The 10,704-nt window shown below is 37.3% G+C and overlaps 1 protein-coding gene across 5 annotated transcripts in view; it reads left to right on the top strand.

Annotated features, from left to right (window-relative positions):
* Positions 1-258: 258 nt before the first annotated feature.
* Positions 259-10,704, top strand: part of DYNC2H1 (dynein cytoplasmic 2 heavy chain 1) — a 369,486-nt gene continuing 359,040 nt past the window's right edge. For 4 of the 5 annotated variants that reach the window (XM_073808267.1, XM_073808266.1, XM_073808265.1 and 1 more), the window contains exons 1-3: positions 261-571; positions 5,288-5,458; positions 5,892-6,027. In XM_073808267.1, coding sequence (XP_073664368.1) covers positions 377-571; positions 5,288-5,458; positions 5,892-6,027 — 502 coding nt within the window. In that variant the 5' untranslated portion in view covers positions 261-376. Of the gene's footprint in view, positions 572-5,287; positions 5,459-5,891; positions 6,028-10,704 lie in introns of all 5 variants that reach the window. The other variant, XM_073808268.1, reaches the window with a different exon arrangement.

Raw genomic sequence — 10,704 nt, 5'->3', positions numbered from 1 at the left:
AGACTAGAGGTATCTCTTCTAATTATGCGTTATAAGAAGTCAGTAGAAAGCATTAAAGGCAGATTTTGCGACCTGACACAAACTTGCCTGAATCCTTTGCAATCGAGGACCGCGGCGAGCAGCTAAGGAGCTCCTAGATGATCGATCCTCTCCGAGAGCTTTGCGTGCGCGTGCCCGAGATGGTAACGCCCACCGCACGCCGCCGTAGTGCTCCGTCGCCATAGCGACTGCCGGTGGCAACCGCGGAGCTCTGAAGGCCCGCAGGCGAGCTCCGGATTTGGGCCGAGTTCTCATCTTCTCTTTACTTCTGTGCCGACTGTTTTTTTCCTCCTTCCCTCTTTGCCGCCCTCCCTCCTCTTTCCCCTTCTCTAGAATCATGGCGGGCGGAACCGGGGACGTTCGGAAGCTTTTCATCTTCACTACTACTCAGAATTACTTTGGACTGGTGTCGGAATCTTGGGACCAGCCGCTGCTGTACAACAGTCCTGAAATCAACAACTTCTTGGACGACGGGAACCAGATGCTCCTCAGAGTGCAGCGATCCGACGTCGGAATTTCCTTTTCCAATGTGGTATGCTTCCCTGCACCCCTGCCCTGACCTACCTTTACGTCCCCGGGCTCAGCCAGAAGGATGTCGGGTCCGTTTCTGCCTTCCTGTTTGGATCATCCTAGAGGGCCCAGTGCTGTCCCCGCTTGATGAGCTGCGCTGGCCTCGTGCTTCAGCGTGTAGTTTCCGAGCTTGGATCCCCCCGACCAAAGGAGGTTCCCAGTCCACGCACCTGAAGAGAACAATTCTAGTCTTTCTAGTTTTTTTTTTTTTTTATACTACAGATAGGTTATAGTTAAAAATAAAATATTTACCTTATTTATTTAAACATTTTTTCTTTCTCCACCCTGTTGAGGTTCTTCGAGGCAAATCCTAGTGTATCTTTTTTGGATTATATACGAGTTTAAATTTACTCTAGGGAAAGAATAGTTAGGAATTCAAATCTTTTAAGAAATGATAAGGCAGGAAGTTTAAATTCTTTTTGTTGTGCCACATATGATGTATTGATTTATTCATTATTATTTACTGCTGCCTCCACTGGCAAGATTGTTTAAGAAATGGTTGCATTTGCAACCAGGAGACACACACACACACACACACACACACACACACACACACATTCAGAATAATACATAGAAAAAAAATTGCCTCACACATTACCCCTGCCTAACACTGAGGCCCTGCTCAGTAAAATTAACAAGTGATAGTCATATATTAAACCTTTTCCTCTTGTGTTCACGGGTGTCCCTAGGTCTAACAGAGTATTTGATGCACAGCAAGCACTGAATGCGTTTTTTGTAGGATGATTGTATCATTCACCCTATTATGAATTTTTGGTCTTGGATTTCACTCAATTCTATTCAATCGATGTATTTTGAACTCAATATATGCAAGGCACTTTGCTAGGTTTGGTGAGTTTACAAAGATGTAAAAAGCATAGATAATCATAGCTAACGTTTATTTTCCCTTTACTCTCTGTCAGGTGCTGTTCTAAGTACTTTGTGTGTTTTGGCTTATTTAATAGTCACAACAACACTATAAGATAGAAACTTTTGATTTCCATTTTGTGGCTGAGGAAAGTAAGGCACAAAGGTTACACCCTAAGCATTAACTACTCCACTTCTCTAATAGGTTAATATAATTCAGAACATGACCCCCTGTGTCTGTCTTCTAGAGCCTCACTGCAGTGGCCTAGATTGACATATACTCAACAAGTTATAAAATCAGGGCACACAGTTGTAAATGCCACCGAAGGTTTAGATAGATTGTAATGGGAAATTAAGATCCCACAAGCCGTGTGGCCAAAAACCAAACCAAACCAAACCAAAACAAACAAAAAAGAAAATGGAAACTATAACTTTTAGTTAAGCTAGTAGAGTCCAACAGTATATTTTATCTTTAGTCATACATCACACTACAGATTTTTAGTCATATTTGAAAATGTTTTGTTATATCTTAAGTTGTACTTTAGATATCTAAGAATCAGCATGATTGAAGAAATTAACAATTACTGAGTACCTACTATGGGTCTGGCATTGTCCTGGGTGCTGGGGATAAAGTTATGAACATGTCAGGCTTTATCTCCAAGGAGTAACATTCAAATAGACAAAAATGGGCTAAACACATGCACACAGGTATATAATGTAACATAATTTTGGGTATTGATAAGTGCTGTTAATAAAAATAGAGTAATGTTAAAGTAGTGATGGGCATGGGGAGGGGAAGTGCATTAAAATAAAGAGGGAGAGAATACCTGTGTGAATTAGTGACTTTAGAAGTGAGATTTAAATGATGACTTGTAGGCAGATTTAGAGGAAGAGTTTTCTAAGGAAAAGAAATGATAAGTACCAAGGCCTTGAGCTGGGTCTTATCTTGGTTTTAAGGAGCTGGAAAAAAAAAATCCAGAGTCATTGCTGAAGTTTAATGAATAACCAAAGAATGTGAAAGTTACAGTATGGACTGATCATTTAGGACCTTGTACACCATTTAGGTTGAAATAGGAAGTCGTTGGTAATCTTAAGCAAGAGAGAGGTATGATCTGTTTTATGCTGTAGAATAGAGGTTGGCAAATTTTTTCTATAATGGGCCAGATAATAAATATTTTGGGCTTTGCAGGTCATAAGGTCTCTGTCACAACTCCAGCTCTGCCATTGCCATGAGAAAGCAGCCATGACAATATGTGAATGAATGAGTGTGGCTGCATTCCACTTTATTTATGGACACTGATACTTGAATTTCATATCATGAAATATTATTATTCTTTCGGTTTTTCAGAAAGTGTGGAAATAATTTTTAGCTTGTGGCCTGTACAAAACAGGCAGAAAGTTGTGGTATGCTGATCCCTGATCGATCCCAGTAGGTGATAGAGGTATTTTGCAACCTCAAAAAAGAACCAACTTTACACCTTAATAATTATCAAATTATAGTCAGTTAAGAGGAAATAGCAGTTGCCAATGATAGGGAAACTTGGAGGAGATGTGGCTAGGAGTGCTCATTCTCAGTTTTTCTTTACTCAGGGAATGATGAGCAGCTGTAGCCAACTTATCCTTTGCTTTAACTCTGACTTTGGCTAGGGCAAAGCTCATTGTCCTGATGGATGCCCCAGGATGGCTTGGACAGTGACTATAGATACTGTTTTCAAAGTATGATGTTAAAAGATGTATTTTCTGGGGCTTCCCTGGTGGCGCAGTGGTTGAGAGTCCGCCTGCTGATGCAGGGGACATGGGTTCGTGCCCTAGTCCGGGAAGATCCCATATGCTGGCGGAGCGGCTGGGCCCGTGAGCCATGGCCGTTGAGCCTGCGCGTCTGGAGCCTGTGCTCCGCAACGGGAGAGGCCACAACAGTGAGAGGCCCGTGTACCGCACACACACACACAAAAAAGTATTTTCTGAATATTCTTTCTTCAGATAGGTGGGAGGAGGGAAATTTAAGGGTATGGTCTATTTAATTACTAAGGAATGAATGTTTCAAATCTACTTATCTGCAGCTTGTTATTCTCGCTTGTAATTGGAATAAAATGATCATGCTAGCAATAGAATTCTAATGCGTGAAAATGAGAGTTTGAGAAAAGCAGCAATACTGAGTAAATGCCAATTCCTTCCTAGTGGCTAAAAAAATACAATGATTAGGATAAAAGAAAAGTAGCACAAAAGCTCACTCACCCTTTTTTTTTTATTGGAGTATAGTTGCTTTACAATGTTGTGTTAGTTTCTGCTGTGCAAGGAAGTGAATCAGCTATATGTATACCTATATCCCCTCCCTCTTGGACCTCCCTTCCACCATCGCACCCCCTCTATCCCACCCATCTAGGTGTCGAAGAGCACCGATCTGAGCTTCCTGTGCTTTATAGCATGTTCCCACTAGCTATTTTACACATGGTAGTGTATATGTCAACCCTAATCTCCCAGTTTGTCCCACCCTCCCCCTCCACCCCGTGTCCACATGTCTGTTCTCTAAGTCTACGTCTCTTTTCCTGCCCTGCAAATAGGTTCGTCTGTACCATTTTTTTAGATTCCACATATATGTGTTAATATACGGTATTTGTTTTTCTCTTTCTGGCTTACTTCACTCTGTATGACAGACTCTAGGTCCATCCACATCTCTACAAATGATCCAATTTCGTTTCTTTTTATGGCTGAGTAATATTCCATTGTATATATGTACCACATCTTCTTTATCCATTCATCTGTCGTTGGGCATTTAGGTTGTTTCCTTGTCCTGGCTATTGTAAATAGTGCTGCAGTGAACATTGGGGTACATGTGTCCTTTTGAATTATGGTTTTCTCAGGGTATATGCCCAGTAGTGAGATTGCTGGGTCACATGGTAGTTCTATTTTTAGTTTTTTAAGGAACCTCCATACTGTTCTCCTTAGTGGCTGTATCAATTTACATTCCCACCAACAGTGCCAGAGGGTTCTCTTTTCTCCACACCCTCTCTAGCATTTATTGTTTGTAGATTTTTTTTTTTTTTTTTGCGGTACGCGGGCCTCTCACTGTTGTGGCCTCTCTCGTTGCGGAGCACAGGCTCCGGACACGCAGGCTCAGCGGCCATGGCTCACCAGTCTAGCCGCTCCGCGGCATGTGGGATCTTCCCAGACCAGGGCACAAGCCCGTGTCCTCTGCATCGGCAGGTGGACTCTCAACCACTGCGCCACCAGGGAAGCCCTGTTTGTAGATTTTTTGATGATAACCATTCTGACCAGTGTGAGGTGATAATCTCGTTATATGACAATTTAGTAAAAAGTTTGATCTCAAATACTTTAAGGAAAAAATGTTTGTTCACATAAAGATGATTTTAGGAGATGGACAACCTAAGTTTGTTTTGGTAGTTCTGAGTTTATATTGAACTTAGTTTCATGTAAGAGGGTAATTAGCATCCTTGTTATAGAGTTTCTGGAGTGAAGAAGTATACTACTCACCAGTGTGTACCTGGGGCACACAGCTTTGATCTGTAGTATTACTGAATCTGTCTGGAGTGGATGTTAACAATATTCATATAGTGCTTTTTGTTTATAAACCATTTATCAAAGTAGCTTTATGATACAATCACATATAAGCGGGGATACATTTTTAAAACCCAGGTTTTTTTAAGAATTGGTTGTAATATACTATAATTATTTCTAAAGTATAGTTTTTCCAAGGGGTAAAATTACAGTAATATAACATTTTAGGGAAATATATAAATTTTCAAGTATTAACTTTATGAAAATAACATTAAAAATCATTTGTTTATCACTTTAGATTGATTTTGCCGACACAAAAGATAAAGTGCTGGTGTTTTTCAAGCTGCGACCTGAAGTAATTACTGATCAGAATCTACATAAAAACATTCTTGTTTCATCTATGTTAGAATCACCTATAAATTCCCTTTACCAAGCAGTACGGCAAGTATTTGCGCCAATGTTGTTAAAGGTGAGTAAATTAAAGTAGCTTGTATGGTGGTGGTTGTTTTTAGCCTAAGTATTTGGGTAAATGCTTTCATACACACAAAAGTAAATATTTATTATTTTATTTACTGGTAATATCATTAGTATTTTAGTTTTTAAGTTAAAATATTTTTTCTTTGTAATTAAAAAAATTTTAATGTAGCCTTTATTGGCAAATAGAGAAATTGGAGAAAGATATAAAATGCAATCTACATCAGCTCTTAAATTGCTGTAGTAAATGATCTTTATAAAGTTTTAACTGTTGAAAGGACTTTTTTCCCTCCCTTATGAGATGGAGGTAGTGTCAGGCTTTGAGTGAAACAGATATATTTGGACTTAGTTCTTTTGAAAGTGTTTTAGGAAACCAGTTTGATTGGCAAGATTTTGAACATTGTATGCTCTTGTCTGTTTTTATTTAGGATCAGGAATGGAGCAGAAACCTTGATCCCAAACTCCAGAATCTTTTGAGTGAACTAGAAGCAGGCTTGGGTATAGTTCTACGAAGATCAGATACTAATTTATCAAAACTGAAATTTAAGGAAGATGACACACGAGGTATTTACCCATAGTTTTGTCAAAGAAAATCAAAACAATTGCCTTATTAATACATTAGTAAATTAATATACTTCTTCAAAGATTTCTTCCCACACTTTGGATCTTCTCTGAGCTTGAACTGCTTTTAAATAAATAGATTTACATGTGGATTTGGAGAAGAGGAAGATGTGATCTTTAATAATGTGCAGTTCATGGAAATAGAAAGTATAGTTGATTCTCATTATTTGCAGTAGTTCTGTTCTATAAAGTCACTGTGAACACTCAGTTAGCGAATACTGAAGCATTGCTCCTAGGGTCCCGTGAGCCTCTGGTCATGAGATTTTCACCAACTGCTCAACACATAACCTTGTTTTAGGTGCATTTGGTTTGGACACGTTATTTAATATATATTGTTGATGAATTGTCATTGAGCTTAAGGGCAACAGCACTGCAACTCTTGCCTGAATGAAGCTCATCTAACACAAGTATTTTCTCTGTAAGGGACTTCACAGTGTTCTTGTGCTAGGAACACTAGACAGCACTTCACAACCATGCTTGCGGGCCATTTTAAACAGCAAAATCACCAACAAAAGCACAAAAATGTGAAAAACATGGCATTACATAGACTACAGAAAAGACATCTGTTTACAGTAGGTGATAGAAAATAAGAAAGCAGTGTTGCTTTGTTCATCCTTAGCTGGGAACATATGCGTTGGGCAACTCACATTTTTCACAGCTCTGTGCATGTCTGCAAATGACCACAAAAACATTGAGAGTATTGTATTGACTTTGGATACATATAAATGTTAACAAGTAGGTGACTTCATAAATCCAGAATCTGTGAATAATGAGGATTGATGCTAATTGTATATTTGTGAAGATAATAAGCCAATGACTTTTATTTTAAAATGTACTTTTTTCCTGAAGCTAATTGTAATTTTGTGGCTATAGATAAATTATTTCATAAGAACAATTAAGATGAAATGCCTGACATACACAAATCATTAGTTTAAAATATTAGTTGTAGTTTTATACTTTGAATAGTAAAATAGATGTTTTTTGAATCTCATACAACCAGAAAGAATAGTGAATTTACTTCCAGCATGGGATTAAGCAGCTAGAGGTTGCGTATTTCATTGGGAAAAATAAAACTATTTTAACTTGCTTATTTTTTCTTCCAGTTTTACTGAGATATAATTGACATACAGCACTGTATAAGTTTAAGGTGTGTAACATAGAGATTTGAGTTAAATACATCAAGCAATGATTATCACAATAAGTTTAGTGAACATCCATCACCTCATATGGATACAAAATTAAAGGAATAGAAAAAAAGTCTTCTTTTCTTGTGATGAGAACACTTAGGATTTACTCTCTTAACTTTCATATATAACATACAGCAGTGCTAATTATATTTATCATGTTGTATATTACATCCCTACTACTTATTTATCTTTTGGAAGTTGTACCTTTTGACCACCTCATACAATTCCCCTTCCTCCCATCCCCCACCTCTGGTAACTACAAGTCTGATTTATTTTTGTTTGTTTGTTTGTTTGTTTTTGACGTATAATTGACCTACAACAGTATGTTAGTTCCTGTTACACAACACAGTGATTTGGTATTTCTGTACATTTCAAAATGATCACCATGATGAGTCTAGTTACAGTGTGTCACCATAGAAAGATATTGCATAGTTCTTGACTGTATTCCCCACAGTATACATTTGATACCAGTGACTCCTTTATTTTGTAACTGGCAGTTACAAAATAAATCTTAATCTCCCTCACCCATTTCTTTCCTCCCCCACCCCCCTTCCCTCTGGTAAGGGGGGTTCTCTATATCTGTAATTCTGCTTTTTTTTTTTTTTCAAATATTTCTCCTGCACAGTGGGCACAGCAGCTGTTGCTTGGACTTCTTCAGGAACTTGTAGTGGAAGCTGGGCATGGTGGCTGGGCACTGGTGAGCACATGGTGGCCCTACAGCTTGTGCCTCACTCCAACCACAAGCTGGGTTTGGCTCCTGGTGGTGCCAAATCTCTATAACTCTGCTTTTGTTTTATTTGTTCATTTGTTTTGTTTCTTAGATTCCACATATAAGTGAGATTATACAGCATTTGTCTTTCTCAGCCTGACTTATTTAACTTAGCATAATGTCATCTAGGTCCATCCATGTTGTCACAAATGGCAAGATTTCATTCTTTTTTACGGCTGAGTAATATTCCATTATATATATATATATATATATATATATGTACACACCACACACACACACACACACACACACACACACACACACACACACATATATACATATGTGTATATATATATACACCCCACATCTTCTTTATCTATTCATCTGTTGATGGGCACTTAGGTTTCTTCCATATCTTGGCTACTGTAAATAATGCTGCTATGAACATAGAAGAGCATATATCTTTTTTAATTAGTGTTTTTGTTTTTTTAAGATAAATGCCCAGAAGTGTAATTGCTGGATCATATGGTAGTTCTATTTTTAATTTTTTGAGTAATCTGCCTACTGTTTTCCATAGTGGCTGCTTTACTTTACCTTCCCACCAACAGTGCATGACGGTTGCACATCCTCACCAACACTTGTTATTTGTTGCCTTTTTGATAACAGTCATTGACAGTGTGAGGTGGTATCTCATTGTGGTTGATTTGTATTTTGCTGATGATTAGTGATGTTGAGCATTTTTCATGTGCCTGTTGACCATCTGTATGTGTCCTTTGGAGAAATGTTTATTCAGATCCTCTGCCTATTTTTTAATTGGGTTGTTTTTTTTTGATACAGAGTTGTATGAATTCTTTATATATTATAGATATTAACCCCTTATCTGATATATTGTTTGCAAATATCTTCTCCCATTCAGTAGGTGGCCTTTTCATTTTGTTGATAGTTTCCATAGCTGTGCAAAAGCTTTTTAATTTTATGTAGTCCCATCTGTTTATTTTTACTTTTGTTTCCCTTGCCTGAGAAGCCAGATCCAAGAAAATATTACTAAGACCAGTGTCATAGAGCATACTCCCTATGTTTTCTTCTAGAAGTTATGGTTTCAGGTCTTACATTTAAGTCTTTAATCCATTTTGAACTTAATTTTGTGTATGATGGGAGAGAAAAGTCCAGTTTAATTCTTTTGCATGTAGGTCCAGCTTTTCCAACACCATTTACTGAAGAGGCTGTCTTTTCCCCTTTGTATATTCTTGCTTCCTTTGTCATAGATTAATTGCCATAAGTGTGAGTTCATTTCTGGGGTCACTGTTCTTTCCATTGATATATGTATCTGTATTTGTGCTAGTACCATACTGTTTTGATGACTGTAGCTTTGCAGTATAGTTTGAAATCAGGGAGCATGATAACTCCAACTGTGTTCTTTCTCAAGATTGTTTTGGTTATTTGGGTTTTTTTTTTTATGTTTCCAGACAAACTTTAGGATCATTTTTCCTAATTCTGTGAAAAATGCCATTGGTATTTTGTTGGGGATTGCATTGAATCTATGGATTGCCTTGGATAGTATGCTCATTATAACATTATTAATTCTTCCAATCCATGAACGTGGTATATCTTTCCATTTGTTTGTGTTGTCTTCAATTTTTCCATCAATGTTATACTTTTCTGCATACAGTCTTTTTACCTCGTCAGGTAGTTTTATTCCTAGGTATTTTATTCTTTTCGATGTGATTATAAATGGGATTGTTTTTTTAATTTCTCTTTCTGATAGTTTGTTGTTAGTGTATAGACATACAACAGAGTTCTGTGTATTAATTTTGTATCCTGAAATTTTACCAAATTCATTGATGAGCTCTAGTAGTTTTTTTGTGGCATCTTGAGGATTTTCTATGTATAGTATCATGTCACCTGCAAACAGTGACAGTTTTGCTTCTTCCTTTCCAATTTGGATTCCTTTTATTTTTTTTCTTATCTGATTGCTGTGGCTAGGACCTCTAATACTGTGTTGAATAAAAGTGGTGAGAGTGGCCATCCTTGTCTTGTTCCTGATGTTAGAGGAGCTGCTTTCAGCTTTTCACCATTGAGTATGATGTTAGCTGTGGGCTTATCATATATGTTATTATGTTGATGTATGTTCCCTCTATATCCACTTTGTTGTTGAGAGTTTTTAATCATAAATGGATGCTGACTTTTATCAAATTTTTTCTGTATCTATTGAGATGGTCATATGATTTTTATTCAGTTTGTTAATGTGGTACATCACATTGATTGATTTTTGGATTTGAATCATCCTTGCATCCCTGTGATAAAACCCACTTGATTGTGGTATATGAACCTTTTAATGTATTGTTGAATTTGGTTTGCTAATATTTTGTTGAGGAATTTTGCATCTATATTCATCAGTGATATTGGCCTGTAATTTTCTTTTTTTGTGTGTGTGTGTGTGATATCTTTGTCTGGTTCTGATTTTAGGGAGATGCTGGCTTTGGAAAATGAGTATGGAAGCATATCTTCCTCTGCAGTTTTTGGGAATAATTTGAGTATAATAGGTGTTAACCCTTCTCTACATATTTGGTAGAATTCACCAAACCATGTGATTTGAAGCCATCTAGTTCTGGACTTCTGTTTTTTGGAGTTATTTTTTACAATTACTAGTAATGAAATGATTCAATTTCATTACTGGTAATTGGTCTACTCATATTTTCTATTTCTTCCTTGTTCAGTCTTGGG

Source organism: Tursiops truncatus, chromosome 8 (genome assembly GCF_011762595.2).
Source record: "Tursiops truncatus isolate mTurTru1 chromosome 8, mTurTru1.mat.Y, whole genome shotgun sequence".
Taxonomy (NCBI): Eukaryota; Metazoa; Chordata; class Mammalia; order Artiodactyla; family Delphinidae; genus Tursiops; species Tursiops truncatus.
This window is presented reverse-complemented; position numbering and strand designations above follow the sequence as displayed.